Source organism: Rhamphochromis longiceps, linkage group LG16 (assembly GCF_057381845.1).
Source record: "Rhamphochromis longiceps isolate RC_006_pf linkage group LG16, R_longiceps_female_GT1.1, whole genome shotgun sequence".
Classification (NCBI taxonomy): domain Eukaryota; kingdom Metazoa; phylum Chordata; class Actinopteri; order Cichliformes; family Cichlidae; genus Rhamphochromis; species Rhamphochromis longiceps.
Genome location: NC_140572.1, coordinates 24,911,877 through 24,930,204, shown reverse-complemented (window position 1 = coordinate 24,930,204; position 18,328 = coordinate 24,911,877). Strand labels below are relative to the sequence as shown.

Genomic DNA, 18,328 nt, shown 5'->3' with positions numbered 1-18,328 from the left:
CAGAAGAGAAAAGCATCACAGTCTGACAATCATTAGTCAATACCTATATTACACAATACCCAAATCCTAACCTGTTAAAACAAAACCACACACAGACTCTACAGTTCACTGACTGACTTTGGTGGCCTTGAAATTAAGACTGTTGAGGACAAACACTTTTTGGCCAGCCACCCAGCTTACATAATTTTCCACCAGTGCATGGGTCACTGGTCAGTGTCACCCAAAAGGAACTGAAACTTAAGTGACTTAATGTAACGAAGGAAACGTGAGTGAGGGAGTGAGACATCATGTAGGCTCAATACATACAGAGCAGAGATAAGAGGACAGGGGCAAATGATCATGCAGCCTTAAAGACTTTGCAAAGAAAGTGGTTAGGAGGGCAGATCCTATCATGTCTCACCTGTGTGTCTGTGTACGTGTTTATACTGTAGAGAGGCTTTTGGAGCTCAAACTCGTTTACATTCAAGTGTCGACACTTCCAAGCCTCTGTGTCTGCCATCATCCTCTCTGGGTCTGCCTCTGCCACCACCCCAACCTTAGAGAAATAAGAAAAATATACACTGGATTTACTAATAATATACAATTGTCTTTTTACTTACTGCCATAAGGTGGCAGTGATGCCTTTACTCAGATAAGGATGAGTCAAGTTTTTTTCCCCTGTGAGTTATTTCCACTGACAGAACTAATCCAAGTGGTTGAAAGACCAGATAATGCTCCACCTGGTTTCTAAGAGCTTCCAGACGATTCTGTCTCTCTTCTTCTTCTCTCTGCCGCTCAAGCTCCCGCGCCTCTCTATCCAGCCGTCGCTGTTGTAGCATATCTGCCCGAAACTGCACCCTAGAGGAAGCAGAAAAGGTGTGGACATCAGACCTAAACAATCCCTTTCTTCCTCTGCCACTGCCACAATCAACATTACATATTGCTCCTGACACAGCAGACCTCCAGGCTGTGGAGGGCTCTACGGTGCTGCCAGAGTGCAGCTCCTCTCCCATCACCTGCTTTTATCTCTGTCTCAGCTCCTCAACGAATCCCTTTCGCATCTGAATTCATTCTCACAGCCAAAGTCAACAACATTATACGGATTCAATGTGAGTGTGTGTCTGCAGAGAAATTAAATGGAAACCACACCACGCAAGAGAATGTTTTTAAAGGCACGTTTTATTTTTCAGCAGCAAGTTAACATTAGTCTGAGACATTATTTTTCCTGTTGAAAGTTTCCAGTGTGCTCACGTCTGACTGACCCCGCATCACTGATGAGGTGCGACATCTCCAGTGACTCAGCAAGGGTCGAGCATGGAGGTGTTAGAAAGTTGCAAATATTCAGAGAAAGTACTTGTAATGCTACATTGTGGCTCAGGGGGTTGGGAAGCGTATCTGTAACCGGAAGGTCTCCGGTTCGATCCCCAGGCTCTCTGTCCTGGTCGTTGTGTCCTTGGGCAAGACACTTTACCCTACTGGTGTTGGCCAGAGGGGCCGATGGCGCGATATGGCAGCCTCGCTTCTGTCAGTCTGCCCCAGGGCAGCTGTGGCTACAACCGTAGCTTATCTCCACCAGTGTGTGAGAGTGAATGAATAGTGGCATTGTAAAGCGCTTTGGGTGCCTTGAAAAGCGCTATATAAATCCAATCCATTATTATTATCAGAGCATTCTTTTCATTTAAGAAACTACAATCAGCCGTGATTTCTGATTAATACTATGTTTTTCATTTAGCAGTACATATTCCTGTGTATTCAGTAAATATTTTATGATTGATATACACTAATACATTATATATACCTGTTCAACAGCTGATTAACACAAACATCTAATCAGCTACTCACATGAGTTACAGCTACATGTCTACATTTAGGTATGCAGACACGGTGAAGATGACCTGCTGAGGTTTAAAGGAATCATCAGAATGGGAAAGGCCACTGATTTAAGTGACTTTGAACATGGCATTGCTCTTGGTGCCAGATGGGATGTCTGAGTATTTGAGAAACTGCTGATGGGCTTGGATTTGTCCACACAACTATAGAATTTACAGAGAATGGTCTGAAAATGAGAAAATACGCAGTAAGTGCCAGTTCTCTGGGCGAAAATGCCTTGTTAATGCCAGAGGTGAGAGGAGAATGGCAAAGCTGCTTTTGAGCTCATAGTAATGCATCATCAACCCAAATAACCACTCCCTGGCATAAAGGTATGCAGAAGAGCATCTCTGAATGCAAACACACATTGAAAGAGGAAGCAGATGAACTACAGCAACAGAAGAGCACACTGAGTGCCTCTCCTTTTACTAAGAACATGAACCTGAGGCTATAATTTGGACTGGCTCACCAAAATGGAGTTCACTGTACTCAATTGGCCGACATAATCAACAGATATCAATCCAATAGAAGACACTTAGGATGTGGTGGAACAAAGGATTCACATTATAGATGTGCAGCCAACTAGTCTGCAGCAACTGTGTGACGCTAACTTATTGATATGGACCAAAATCTCTAAGAATGCGTCCAGCACTTTGTTAAATCTATGCCATAAAGAATTAACAAAGTTCTGAAGGTAAAAAAAAGCGGTTCAACCCAGGTACAGAAAAAAGTGTACCTAATACAAAGTGACCACAGAGTGTATGTATAAATATTATATACATATAATTTCTTCTTTACATAGGATAAGACTATGTAAAGAAGAAAAAATATAGACACTGTATTCTTAAGTTTTGTGTCCATGAAAGTTCCAAAGTGTATTATTTAATTAGTCAATGAAAAGACTGACTAATGATACATGATACAAATGAAGGTGAAATGGTAATAATTTCCTGTTAATACTCTTGAGTGAACTCTGTCACAGACTGCTTACAATGGAAATTATGTAAAAATAATTTAGTAACTGTATTTGTTCAAAGTGCTTCACATAATAATAAAATGCAGCATGCTAGATTCCACTTTTTACTCGAATGTATTTTTCAAATAGACATAGGTCACTTGTAAATTTTGGACAACACTGTGAATTCCTGTGAGTGATCGCCCAAATTGCACGCATAAAGTGGCTGACTAAAAACATGTCATGGCTGTTTTGAGTAATTCAGAAAATCTAAGGGTTTTGAGCTGCCTTTAACAACCTTGATGCACTTGGCAGCGCTGAAAACTCAAGGTCCCATGGTGCAACACTCACCTCTCCTTATCTCGCTTTGCCTGTTCTTCCATGACGCTTCTTAGATTAGCAAGCCTCTTTTGATCCCTCTGCTCCAGCACTTCTCTCCTCTTCTGCTGCTTTAAATAAAACTGTCTGACCTGGGGGAAAAAAATCAACAAAGACTAAAACTGAACAAGAACAGTGGCTACACTTCCACTAAGTTGACTCCCACGGAAACTCTTAGGATCATCATGTCCTATTGATTGAGACAGAGCAGGAATCAGATAAGTGTAAATAGAGAGAATGAGATGATATTTCAACGTCTGCCAGACTATTGTGCTAAATTATATGGAATCCAATGAGGCCTAAATGTTCTCATTAATCAGAATGTCTCAGGTTGCCTATACTCGCCTAGCAGACCCCTGAGGAGAAATTTAATTAAACAGTCAGACATACACACACACACACATATTCTGGTCTGTCGTACCTGTGGGTTCAATAACTAAAGTGAATAATCAAAATACCCATGTAATTATATCCACAATGTGCTTTCAATTTGATATCCATGCATGCCCACAATTAAATCATTCAGATTCTGGAGCCATAAATGGCAAGAAATTTGAACGCAGTGAATTTTAAAAAAAACCCAAAAACCCTGCCATGGCGGAATTATTCTTTTATTTTATTCATTCCTAAAGTCCTTAAATATAATGCATTTTTATTTACCCAAAGAAACTCTATGGCATTTCTAGTACTTCTAAAAGAAAGAGACAATTACTTTCAGCGGTTGTTTTGTAGGCATTCAGTGATATTTCATTCCTTGAGAAGTCATTCATACACTCATCTGTTCATACACATGAAAAGGTTTTAGAACGAGCGCACATACAAAATGATTTGATGCTTTCAATACTGTACTGAAAGCATCAAAAAGCATGAAAGCATGAAAGCATGAAATCAATACTGTAAACACTCATCTAAACCTAAACTAATCCCCATTGTCTTCTACATAGTTGTCCCTTGTTTTTGATTGGATGTTTGCATGTTAGTGGATGGAACGCACCATAGTGAAGCATAAGAATTCATACTCATTTTATCCCAAAAGAACAATTAAAGTTGGCCTTTCACTTCCACATTTTTATTCTTGGCCTTTGCTGGGGCAGTGTTGCATGAGTCACAGTTCAAAGAAGTTCCTCTTTAACACACATATGGTCTTGTGTCTGATGCTCAGTTCATCCTGTGTACTGTCTTAAAAAAGCTACTTTTAGCTCCTCCTTCCTGAAAGCTGGCCATAGTAGCAAACTTCTCCTGATTGGCTGCCCTTCACAAACAGCAGAGTTGTGTGCCTGAGATGACCATATTAAGGATCTCTGCTCTTATTGTTATGATACAGTTCAACAGTAGAACAAAAATATCTAAAGCTTTGAGCTTTTGGCTTTAAGGAATTACTCGCACAAAACACTAACCAACCAAAAGGTAGCATTTATCATCTAGAAAAATGCTTGCTTTAATAAAATATATAATATAAGCTAAGGTGAAACATGCAAAAGTATAGACATTAATAAGCAAATGTCCCAGGATTTAACAAACCTATAACGACATTTGTTATAAGGGTGGAGAAGTGTTTACTGTTTCTTTCTGCTGCAACCTGATGGCGGCGTCCTTCTCTCGCTCCCTCTTTAACCTCGCCTCTTCTTCCTCTTGTTGTCTGGCTGCTATTGCTGCCTCAAGCTTTGCTACCTCCTCCTGCTGGGCTCGCCACTGCTGCAACTACAAATACACATGCAGACACACATAAGGGATGAAGGAGAAAAGAAAAAGGCAGATTCTTGTCTATTAGCAACTGTTTGGAAAGAATTACTCAGACGGAGACAACCAGCTGCCAAATTGTGGCACGAACTCCAGAGGAGGTGCCAAAATTGCTTTTCACACTTTTCTAGATCCCCCTCAGGCCCCTCTAAACAATGAATCATAAAGAAAACCCTTGCGTTTGAGGCCTACACTAAAACAAAACGTATCCTAGTGAGGAGAATGGCATCCTCATTCTGCAATTTAGATTAATTATATTTACACAGAAGCTCCTCAAGTTAAAAATGTAGAGATTTTTCAAGTTTTAGCTGAGAAAAAAAAGAAAATCAATAGCAATCCTCAGTCACCCAGCTAGATATTTGGAAAGAGACTGTCTTAACTTTTCAAACACACACATAGCCACAAACATTTGCTGGGGAATGAGTGACAGGTTTGTTATGCAGCAGCCTCTCTGTGGCATGCCGGGTATTGAAGTGTTGAATACTGACCAGGCACACATTATCACCAGCAATATCATCAAGTTAATCATACATGATGTCTGCCTGAGAGAAAGCAGCAGCTGTGAGATTGAGAGAAGAATTTAAACACTCCAGCCTCTAATCCACTTCTATTTAGCAGTGCTAAAGATGGAAATACAATATGGTTATTCTTTAGAAAACTCTCGCAAATACGATTAAAATTATTTCCTGCAGATGTTTTGAGTTCTCAGTATTACTGAACCTGGAGAAGTAAGAAAATATTTATTTATTTTTGCTTCTGGACACTTTTTTAAAGTTAACTTTTCTTTTTTTTTAATTAGTACCAGGGTCTCTACTATCCTGGCATGTACTTTCCTCTTCCTCATCTTCATTCTTGCCTCATAGCTATGTGCGCACTTGCTATTTAAACAGTTTCCATTATTGCTTTGTTTAGTACAATCCTGTGGTTGTGAACGGTCACAGTAATAATTTGAATAACTTCTGGTGTTCACATAATCAAACGCTTAAACCCATGCAAAAAAACAAATAAATAAATCATTTAAAAAATGAAATTTTGGCATATTCTGACAAGTTACCCAATATAACTTTAGTGGGCATATTTTCTCAGCAAAACAAGTACACATAATTAAACTATCCATCAAGTTCAATCAGTCAAAATAAGATACCTGCAAAATGTATAGAAAATCATATAGGCAGGTGTGTAGGGAGTACATATATTTTGATACACTCAGGTCACACAACAATGAAATGTTTCTTTAAAAACTCCAAGATTCCCAGTGTCTGAATGTGTTTTGTAAGACTTCTTGTTTAGGCAGGAATGAAGAGGCATTTTAGGTAGCACAAAGAGAATAAAATGGTCATTATGTACAGTCTACAGTAATTTGTCACTGGAATCTCATTTTCTGTGAATTCAAATGGAAATGGGAAACCATCCTTTTTCATGGTAGCACAAAAAAGACTGCAGAGATGTCAGAATAACAAAAGAATGATAGTCTTTTTATCGGAGCACTGCAGCTGGCTCAAAGCTTTTGTTAATATCACTGTACAGTTAAATGTCTTTTGTCAGCCGGCATTGCAGCAGCCATCATAACTTTCTATTGCAAGTTATTTAATATATATAACAGCTGATGGAAGCAGATTAGGCTTTAAAAAAATCAAAAACCATAAAATCATCAGCGCTGTAAATTACTGCAACAAACAGAAGCGAGAATAGCATTACTCCTTATTATGCGGGAACACTCTGCTGAGTGACGTTAATGATACATGAAATTTACAGAATCTTTTAAGGGACAAGAGCTGAAGTCTATTACAAGATGACAAAAATGAAACTATGCAATTATTGTTGTATTTTTACACCCAAGACAATGAACATTTTCCTGAGTTCCATAACAGGTACATCACTGTGCAAAGGAAAAATTATAGACATATGCGTAATTAACTCCTCAGAGAGTTGTCAGCTGAGCCACTGTGGAGCCCACACACTGTCTCAACTCCACAGTTGTTTTCATCTGGCCACCAGAGAGACTCGGCAGCCACTAAATGACTGACTCGATGACAGGCGATCTCCTCACACAGAGCCTAGAGAATATCCTGATTACTGTAGGAAGACCACATAAATAATGTGGCCATAAGTTAATCTATAACAGTGATGTTTGTTTGGTAAAGTACTCTGGAGATAAGGTGGGAGGGCGGAGAGAGAAAAAAAAGAGTGCTGGCTATAAAAGAAAACCTCCGGTTTTGTGAAATCTTTCTTTTTTGTTTGTAGTGCCGCTTGTCCTTTGGCCTGCTCATCCCTTTCCCACCTGAGCATGTTGCAACAATCTGTCATCCCTCCAGGCTTTATTTACTCATGTGGAAAAAAAACACAATCACTCATCAAATATGCCTGGGAGCGAGATATAAGTGGGAGGTAAAATGAAAGCAAGGACACAATAAAAGGCCGGAATTAACAGTAACACAGAGAACAATACGAGCTAATTACAAGAGCCAGAACAAACGGATGGTGATTTGAAAAGAAGAGTCTGTCTTTCAGTGATAAAATGGAACGATTGTGAGCTGGGTCTCATGCATGTAATGTTGACTAGTTATCTTAAATATCTTTTTATTTTAAAACAACCACAGCTTCTACAATTTCACGTCTGGAGCGCTTTCTGAAACTGCTATATGATCAGTAATCTCATCTGAGTGCATACATATGAGTTTAGATTGTCTTCTGTGGCATCCTTGCCCCTTCTAGAACAGAAGAGTTCAAGCAAACTCTAAAATCAATTACCCTTGATTTCTTCCCACTGCACCATTCCCTGAAGAGTGTCTGAGTGGGATGGCAGCACACAACCTCACTCACTATAATGAGGTCAGAATCAGACCGGCACTAACCAAAAACTGTCCTGTGTATGCTCTCATCTGAACCCACTGAGAAGACGAGATGTGGAAACCCAAGGAAGAAAACGTAACAAGTAGGCACTTACTCTACCGCCTTAACCAAAAAGTACCATCACTATAATCTTTCTTTTATAATTCTTTTTCACAGTAAGCTGTTTCCAAAGGGTCTGTTGTCTTTTTTGAAACTGTGCTTTTCATCCTTTTCCATCAGATTACCCCTATATGGAAAAAAACAATTGTATTGTTAAAAAAAAACACAAAAAAAAAAAAACCAGGATGGACTGCTCTTGAATTATAGATCATGTTGACCGTTAGCCCTCCATAAAATATACATTTTGATTAATTCATTTATTTATATTATACTGCCAGCTCCAATATGCAAGTTTCTGCTACCATATTTTCCTACACAGTACACTAAATACAACAGGGATGACTCACAGTAGAGTCAGGGGAGTTGTTTGGATCAGAGGGAGCAGCTGCAGAAACCAAAGCATTAAAGAGGCAGACGCATCGGAAGGAGAATCCATCTTGCCTCGCTGCAGTGTCACTGCGCAGTGATGATAAAGGCGGTGGAAAGAAAGACTGAATGAAAACAAGACACCATCTGAGCCTCCACGCAAACTCAAATATGTGCACATCCACTACTTAAATTACACTCCATAAGAAAAAAATAATAACCTATCTATTGACAGTCAGTCTTCAATTCCCCAACTTTTGCTTTAAGTTTAGGATAATGCACTTTAAGACATATCAAGTATATGGTCATATATAAAGTTGCACTACTATTTAGAAAGTAAAATAAAAAAATTGGGAGGTTTTGTTTGTTTTTGAGAATGTACTATCTTTCAAACTTTTGTATAGAAAACATTTCAACTCTTCAGTGTGACACAAACGTGAAAAATAATCTACTGGCAGGTAGCAGAAGGAAAGGAGTGGAGATCGTTATTCACAGCGCTACAAGAATATAGACTTTTTTTTTAAGACCGATACAATCTTTGGTGATTTACAAACCTGATATTTTGGCCGATATTTTCTTATATTGTTTTTCCCCCATAATATTTGGTAACTGTAGCGATTTATGAGTCCTAACTAGGATGATATGAAAATGTTGTTTAAAAATAATCTTGAAAGTTGCAGAGTGCCCTCTGGTGGACAAATTATGCAACATCCACATTCATAGAACAGAGAGTTTCTTCCATCTCTTCTTTTACTTTTTTAATTTTCATTTATCAGTTTTAAATGCCAATACCGATATAAAGGCAAATACCAATTATCGGGCAATACACCACCCTCGCCAATATATATTGGCTGGGCTCTAGTTATTAACTATATATTGTGGTTGTTAGGATCAGGATCAGTCTCGTAACAACTTTCGAAACAAGATACCAAAATTGTGGTAATATAGAGTTAAAAACACTGAAAACAGAAAGAATTAATTCATGCCAAGAGGGAAGAATTCACAGATCTGTACAGAAAACAATCCTAGAACTTTGCATCTGCAAACCAACAGCAGAAAAACAACCTCTGTGGTGTTTTTTTGACAAAATGAGATTCGGTGTTGTCGGCTCCCACCAGCCCTACCTCATACATCAGTGTCTTATCCAAACAGCCACAGGACATAAGCAACTTGGTGCTATATCAACACCACATGGATTTGTTCACATGAGTAACTTGTTTGTTGTGCGAATGTGAACTAGCACCCCTCGGAGACAGCAACATCAAGCTAATAAGACTTGTTTGCAAGTCTTATTAGCTTGCAAACAAGCTAATAAGACCATTCTTATTAGCTTGTTTGCATTCACAGCCCATCCCAAGTGGCAGCTAAAGCAAGAGATGCTGTCAGGCAGCCTGGCGTAATATACAGCCTCATCAGCAGATATACTGTACACAAGCAGGCAATCTGCTCCCTCAAACTTAACACTATCACAGCTGCACATGAGATAGCTTGAAAGGAATATAGGAAAAAAGATGTTATGTTAACTATATAGCATATACTGAATATATATGAGGAAAACGTATATTCTGGCACCATAAGTAGATTTCAGTGTATCTCAAAAATGCAACAACTGAAGACTCAAAGGTATAAAAGAGGCACTAACTTTTTCTCTGAGATGCAAGTAAACGTCCTGCTGGTTCTGGCGGTCTCTGTGTAGCTCCAGCTCCTCCTGGTGGGCATGTTTTGCCTCCTGCAGTGTGACCTGGGCTCGGGCCAGGAGTTCTTCATGGTCTCGCTGCCACTGCTGGGGCACTGCTCTTAGCTGCGCCTGGGTGAAGCGCTGCAAGTCCCACACATATTCATGCTCCAGCTGGAAGAAGAATGAGAATGGACTGTGTACTGTTTGTATGTTTAACTGTACAGATGTATCAGGCACAATTATAAACAGAGTCAGAAAAAAAACCTGGAAGATGACACTGTGATCATAGTGCTTCAAAACTAAAGCACCACAGCCCAAACGGCAACTCTGATATATTATGCATCGTGTTGCACCAAATTAACAATATGCTAATGGCAAACCAAAAACTTCCCTTTGTTACTACATTCTACAATAATGGCAGCAGGACCATAGGGACAAGTCTGTGTCAGATCTAACTCTGCTGGTGTATAAAATGGTCTCTCTCTCTCCTGGCTGTGAAATGTCCTACAGGAAAACAGTTCCTTTCTGTGTGAGGGCTGCCTGTAGCTATTCATCATTGTGTCAGCGCTCACAGAGGCTGCACCACTTGGCTGCTTCATTGGAACCGAGGGAATGATATTCATCTATGGGCTAATAGTGGCTAACTGACGGTGGGAAGGCATTAGACGGCTGAATGGTTTTATTGAAAATGAGTGAGCTGACAGACCTGCCAACAGAACAGAAGCGCCAGAGGCAGTCAAGCAAATCCTGTTTATTAATACACAACTTTAGAACTTGAGGAAAAGCCCCCCACCTGCTTTGTTCTTCCCTTTCTCTTTTTGCCCCTGCCTTTACTGTGGTTTGAAGTAAAGACTAAGCATGAGCCTTTGAGATATGTGCATATATGTTTGCATGCTTGTGCACAGGCTTGGGTGCACTTCAGCCATTGCACTCACAGTTTGTGTGGATGTATCCACAGCACTGTGCCTGCAGTATACACTTAGAGTGTAACACCACCTAGTTCAGCTGCTGCATTTACATTTCCTCTGCAGAGTAAGGTTTCCTGGAGGAGAATGTGAAATAAATAATGGCCATATAAACTCAGAAGTACAAAGAGGTATGAATAATTTTTACTATTAGCATGGAATATTATTATTACTATTATATTAATATTATGAAATCCTGCTGATTCTCTGCTGGTACAAAGATAATAGACATTTAATTGCCCCATCCAGCAGAGGGAGATGTCCACTTATAGCTGGCTGGAGTACAACCACCTGATTGTGAAAGTGACATGCTGGTTTTACTTTAGGTCACCCAAAAATACAAGAAATTACCATATACAGATTAAAGTGACACTTTTCTGAGATAGGGATAGCCACTTGGATATCAACTGAAGGCTATGGATAAACTACTGCAAGATATGATATATTTAAAATATCTCGAGGTTAAAAGAGAAAAGTAATAAACCTTCTACACTTCCCCTATTTTCCTTCGGATATTTTTCTACAGGATCAGAGGAAGAAAAAGAAGAACTGCAAGAAATTGCAAACATTTAGGCTGCTTTTATCACCAAGGCTCTTCAATTGTTACATACCACAAACCATTTGTCTCACACCTTCTATTCAGCTAAAATATGACTGACAAAAGCAACAGAAAATGACGCTATCATCCTAAAATGACTGCACAGAGATCAAATTTAACGGCAGGTGAGCAGAATACCATAGCTCAAACAAGAACAGGCTTCAATGCTCTAAAGTGAAAAACAACATAAGAAACATTAGGGCTAAGATGCTGACTCCATAGAAATATAATTAAATTGTGATTAAAACGCTAACTATAGAATTTCCAAGTCACCAATTTGTCTGGAGTGCTAATGGGATTTCGTGTACAAATACACGCAAAATATCACAAATCACACACATGCCAGTCACAATTCATGTTTTCACTGGAAATGCACACAGGCAGAGCTGAGTTCAGCTAGGGGGACCATTTTACTAGTTTGCTGGATATAATCAAAGACATACTTGTTCGGTTGATTTCATTTAGATATCAGATAGAGAAAAAGCCAAAAACTCTGAATAAAATCAAGATTTCTTTTTTCCGCATGCTGATAGCAGAATTGCATTTGTGAGTGTAATCAGAGAGGTTTCAGCAAATCAATCTATAGTTCTCACTGATTATCCTATGCACGCAAGCCAGTCTAATTATGACTAATAGCTGAATTAGTCCAACTCTGGGAATGTTTCTGGGTGAGGGGCATGGAGAAAGACATCTCTCCTCCTTGCAAGACTCCCCTAAGGCTGAACGATCACAGCTCTAAATGCAGCACCCAGCTGGAACTGATATGAGGACAGGTCTCTGGGTGATGGTGAGGACGGAGAGAGGGTCTGGCGGTTGTCATGGTGATGCTAGGCGGTGGCGTGAGCAAATTGTCCACAGTGGGTGACATGGCATATTCTGCAGCGTGCTGAGCAGATCATTGTCCAGGCTTATCTATGTGTCTCACTGCTGGGTTCAGGGTACTAAGCTACATTGATCAGGGAGCTTGGGACTCACACTGTGGGGCTGCTTCTCACAGGGGAGTAAAGTACATTTTTAGATGGGTGTGTGGGAAAGTTAATGCCTTAATTTATGGTAAATGCATGTAAGAGAGCATGTATGTGTGTGTTTTGTGTGTAGTAAAGAAAAAAGAAATAATAATAAAATGATGCTTGGTGGAAAGTGACCAATCATTCAAACCTGGGGACCAATTTACCCAAAGATACATTTTAGGCTTGAGCAAGGCACGTGATGCTCAGTTGTTCTGTGGTCAGCACACCAGACTGTGGTTGCACAGGTTGGCTTCAAGGAGTGACTCTAACTGTATGAGGAGGAACAAGACTTCTTTTCAAAGGTGATCATTGCTTCACCAGATTAATTACATTACAACTATTTATTTATTTTATTTTATTTTTGACTTCTGCTGCTATTAATGTTATGCCACTACTATTCTAGTTAATAAAATGTCATAGAATAGTGTAAAAACCAAAAATATACTCAATTTACTCTCATAACTTGTAGAAAATTAATGCAAAATGTCTTTACATATGAAAATATCAACCATCAAATTTTGTACATTTAGAGATTTTTACCTATTTCCTGATTAGAACAATAGCTGGCTTTTCTGTTTGTCCATTTATAAATAAATTTAACAATTAATTCAGATTTTTCCCCTAAAGTACTTACCAGCTCTTGTCTACTTTTCCCAGGAAAGAATCTCAACAGCATATCCATGCAGAGGGCTCTGTGGTTGGGTATGTCATGAGTATACCTAGACACTGTGAACGTAAAGTGTTCATGATCGTGCTCACACCAGCCACAGAACCTGAAACAATTTCAACACAAACAGTACATGATCAGAAAGGAAAGCACTGCAACAGATAAGCAACACTACAAAATTGTCTTTCTCTACCTTCATTTGACTGCATTGCATTTTCATATAGTACATGCAGATAAAAAGCAGTACTGTGTAACAATAATATAAAAGCAGCTGTATGTAAATAAAAATCGAGCTCTGAAGTAGCTTGGAGATATTGATATAATCACTCTCCTGGTGAGAAATACGTATTTAAAAGGTTGTTTCTGCAGAGTGAAGTGACTATGCATCTATATGATTTTAATATCCTGTTGAGTTCTTAATCTTTCATCTTGATCTGTCCAGTTACAGCAGAGCTCTGCTCCCGCATGTAATTATCTAAATGAAAGGCTGAAGATCATTAAGATGTCCTTTTGTAATAATTACAGTTGGACCAAAATCAGCTCACAAAATGCTATAAGAAAGAAATGTTTTGATAAAATATAAAGTGTGGTAAGTGATAGTAAAATAATGAAATATATAAGAAAGTCAAATGTGTAAAATTATAAAATAATATTGCAAAACCTAGTATGAACCATAACTAAGGTTAAATTACTATGATGTCCGCCCCAAATTTGTCAACAGATGCTGGGATCACCAAAAATAGTGCCAGGAGTTTCATACAGATGTGGTGAGAAGTTTAGAGGCTCTTATAATGATTATGAATATTATATTGTAGTTTGGGGCTTTTAATGATTTCTCTAACTTTACAGTATACATTTTAATGACTTTAAAAAGGAAGAATTGGGTGCAGAAGTTTGAATTTATTCACACAGGGTAAAAAGTATACATACAAGCTCAAGTATACCCATATGGAAAAGAAATAGAAAAAACTTATAAAAGACTTGCATAAGATGTGGCCTACTTCATATAGTGAATCATATAAGGCTTATGCGATTCACTCATGAAGGTGGCCACTTTCTCATTACTTTCATATATTGTTTTAGTAAGTATCCAAAATATACAAGTTTCATGTATATAATTTTTCAAGGGATCTTATATCTGTTTTCACTCTTGTATGCTTTTCATACAAGTTTCACACAAGACAGATACAGACTTTATAAGATTTATGTATATATCGTTTCCATATGGGTATGCATGCACCCCACCTTAAGCTATATTAAGATAACAATGAATTAATATCAGTAGATAGGAATACAAACTTCAGTCTAAGTAAAAACAAACCCCAACAACTTTTAATCGTACTCAGCTTGAATCTGAATAAAAAGAAGCAAAATAAAAAATATCTATGTCCTGATGCCTACATTAAAATTTAGGGAACACCTAAAATGTCCAATTGTAATTTGATATACAATGAAAAATTACAGTCTTTGAATTATGCATTTATTTAAGCAAATACAAAATAATTTGAAAATATCATGTGGTGAAATTATTATTAACCAGTCTGCTTTAAGAACAACATTTACAATGGGTAATTTAAATTAATAGTTTATGCCATTTAAATGTCATGCAGCTGTGTCAGAGATTAGCTTAAACCCCGCCCCCAAACCTTTGAAGGTTCAACGTCAAAGAAAAGTGGATGACGTCACAGTGGCTGCAGCCGAACGTGGGCAGGGCTTAAACCTATATAAAGGAGCCGTCCAGACTCCCAAGCATTTGGTTTACAAAGAGCACACATGCCTAGTCCAACTCCAACCAGCCAACAATTTATTTCCTCTTCTACATTTCAGAGTCAGAGAAATAGTAATACAAACTTAAACATGACAACTCCACACAGTAACACCTCAGTGGAAACATGGAAGTCCTTAAGTGACCACTTTTTTGGTACAATTGTACCACAGTGGCAATCTCTGCAGTTCAACCCAGAGTACTGCAACACTGAGCTGCCTTCCACTTTGCTGAAAGACATGTTGAAACTTTGTTCCATGTTAGAGGACGCAATGGACACAACCGTGGAGAAGGGAGATCCAGTGTCCACGCAGACTGATGAGGCCTGTCTTCACTCAGTGGACACAGAGTCCCCTGAGAAAACAGAAGAAACAGGAGCAAAGGACAGCATCCTGAAAGAAATTTCTGTAGATGACCACGGTGATAATGAAGAAACAGAAACTCCAGGACTGGAGGACTCTTCAGAGTCAAAAAACCTCAAGCTGCATTTGTCTGCAGAGGAGAGCAGTCTTGATAAAACATCCACAGCTGACAGTGAAAATTGCGAAATATCACTGCATCGTGCACCAACGCCACCTAACATATATCTAAATGTTTTTATTGGTTTTAGTGATTCATCTGAGGAAGAAGCGTCTGTGTCGTCCCAGATGTTTCTTCCTCAAACCCTCACCGCAGCCACAGTGGAACCGAAGAAGAGCTTTTTGAAGAAAAACTACTCAAAAGACTTGGACAACATAGAAGCTTCCCCCCTGGAAAAGCCTGTGAAGAAAAAACTACATAGGTCAGTCCATAAGTCTGATTCAGATTTTGGTTCTTATGATGTCACTCTGGCATCTGATTATCTGTCTGAAGAAAAGATTTGTGTTTATAAAGTTATTCAGTTGGTAGTTTCAGAGGCCGCAGGCAAAGCCTCGTCTAAATACAAGGACTTCACACGGTGCCACAACTCCGACTCTATCAGCGATCGCCTGCTTGAAAAAATCTGGCCTCAGATTGACGAGAGGGATTTGGATCTATCTCCAAAAAGGCTGACCAATATCAACAAGGACATTTTCACCAATCTTTGCAAAGCACATAACTGCAAGGAGAAGTATTTGATTTTATGTCTGAGGGAACAGCTTGACGATATTACTGTCCCAACATTTACAAAACACCTGTTGGCCTTACCAAAAAGAGTACTCACTATATATAAAAACCGAGAAGAGTACGTAAAAGTTGTTGAAAGCTTCACTAAAGATTTGGTTCTGCACGCTATAAGCAACGCAAATGAGGCAAGGAAATTGCCTCCAGGGGCAGATAAAGCCATCATGAACAGGTTTACCCACAGGATTTGGGCTAAAATTTTGTCCCAAAAGCTTAAAATGTCCTTAGAGAACACTGAAGAAGTCAGTGTGAAAGTGTACAATGAACTCCGGCAAAAGTGGAAAAATCCAAACACTGTCCTGGAGTTAATGTTTAATGGCCAAGACAATATTGAAAACGTGATTGTCAAAAGTTTCAAAAGAAATGCCCCATTGAAGAGACCTAATTTCTTCTCTAGGGTTTTCTCACGAACACGTTAAAGTTTACCTGACACCTGCATCTAAAAAGCTGCGTTTTCAAAAATACCTGGGTACATGTGGACGTAGCCTAGATGCATTACATTTTTATTATAATTCTTCATTGTTAATGTTAAAACCAGACTACTTTAAAATAATTGTCTCATGAACCACCTGGTTGATAATAATTTCACCACATTACATTATAGCATTTTTCTGTCCTTTATTCCGTCTTCCTTCTCTCACCCCAACCGGTCGCAGCAGATGGCCGCCCCTCCCTGAGCCTGGTTCTGCTGGAGGTTTCTTCCTGTTAAAAGGGAGTTTTTCCTTCCCACTGTCGCCAAAGTGCTTGCTCACAGGGGGTCATATGATTGTTGGGTTCTGTACTATTGTAGGGTCTACCTTACAATAGAAAGCGCCTTGAGGCAACTGTTGTTGTGATTAGGCGCTATATAAATAAAATTGAATTGAATTCAAATAAAAATGAATTTAAAAAAAAGTTTTAAAAGTGTACTTAGTTTTATTTGCTGTCAATTTGCCTAGAATGGAATATCAGATTAGAACGGCCTCTAAAATATAATATTTAATTTATTAAATAAATCAAATGATTTACAGAAAATAAAATTCAAAAACACTTTCATTTTCACTGTATCTGTATGGCTATAGAGGAGCTGTTATTATTTTGCCTGTTTGTCAGTGCTGGTACGAACCCCGTTGGTGCTGTGTTGATCCTTTTGCAGAGGTTTGAAGTTTCTTTCGATAAATCTGAGTCAGTTTGGGTCGATGCTCAGTGTATTTTTCCACAACAATCTTGGTGACGAGGATGAGATTTCTTGAGTGATTTTTGTTCTCTACTTTCATTTTGATTCCAGGAAACCTGCAGGTAGACTCAATGAGTCTGAAAGAGCGCTTATGTCTGAGCAAAGTATGGAGAAGGCGAGTGCGTGGCAACTGAGATCAGACAGAGTCACCGCTGAAATCTCAATTATTAAAGAATCCAGAGTGGAGAGCAGCTGAGACCAACTTGAATTTCAGATTTTATTGAGGGTTTTTAAGGGGCAAGTATGATTAAGAACTGTAAAGTTACCCGGCGTTTGGTAAGGGTGTCAGCCATTCAGAGAAGTTCTGTAAACCGACAAGCACCTGATCAAACTACAAGGGTGCGCCTTGAGAGGTTCAAAGGTTTATTTTTATTCTTTTCATTGTTGGTTGTGGACATCTTAACTGTATAAACAACACACTGATTATACAGTTAAAAGCCTATTTCAGCCACCTATTTCACGTTAGCGGTAAAAACCAGCGATATATTTCATCCAGCAATGCGTAAAAACATTGAATTATGCAAATAAGGGGAAAAAAGCAAAGCTTAAATCTTCAGACATCTTCAGACATACCTGTCTGTCCTTTGCAGTTGTTCTTGGAGGCTCTGCAGCCTGCTCTGGTATCTCTCTGATAGGGAGTGAAAGGCTTCGATCAGTGAGTCCTTCAGCTCTGGATAAGGGCAGTCTGAATTCAAAACCTCTTCTGGAATGTTCACCAAATTATCTGAAGCACTAGTGAGATATTTCTGTGAAGGACAATATGGCAATCCTTGAGGTTGCCTATAGACTTTTTATGTGCTTGATATATACAGTTTTACATAAAAGTTTGGGATAATCATATATTTTGACTGACATTTGAAATTAATACAAGCAAACACAACCCCTCAAGCAGGGGTTCAAAAATTAATGCTGTGGACGGGTGTTTGGAGAAAACAGGGAGAAGCATTTCCTAAAACAAACATCTTGCTAACTGTTAAGCATACTGGTGAAAATATTCAGCTTTGTGTTCTAAATATCAACATGTTGGATGCATATCTCAGTAGTCAG

The 18,328-nt window shown here is 38.8% G+C and overlaps 1 protein-coding gene across 4 annotated transcripts in view; it reads right to left on the bottom strand.

The window, feature by feature from the left end:
- Nucleotides 1–18,328, bottom strand: part of LOC146651207 (coiled-coil domain-containing protein 148-like) — a 30,415-nt gene that overhangs the window by 404 nt on the left and 11,683 nt on the right. For all 4 annotated transcript variants that reach the window (XM_085384970.1, XM_085384969.1, XM_085384971.1 and 1 more), the window contains 7 exons: nucleotides 17,855–18,027; nucleotides 13,125–13,263; nucleotides 9,882–10,088; nucleotides 4,742–4,882; nucleotides 3,155–3,273; nucleotides 720–837; nucleotides 401–535 (listed from right to left, as the gene is read on the bottom strand). In XM_085384970.1, coding sequence (XP_085241096.1) covers nucleotides 401–535; nucleotides 720–837; nucleotides 3,155–3,273; nucleotides 4,742–4,882; nucleotides 9,882–10,088; nucleotides 13,125–13,263; nucleotides 17,855–18,027 — 1,032 coding nt within the window. The remainder of the gene's footprint in view (nucleotides 1–400; nucleotides 536–719; nucleotides 838–3,154; nucleotides 3,274–4,741; nucleotides 4,883–9,881; nucleotides 10,089–13,124; nucleotides 13,264–17,854; nucleotides 18,028–18,328) is intronic.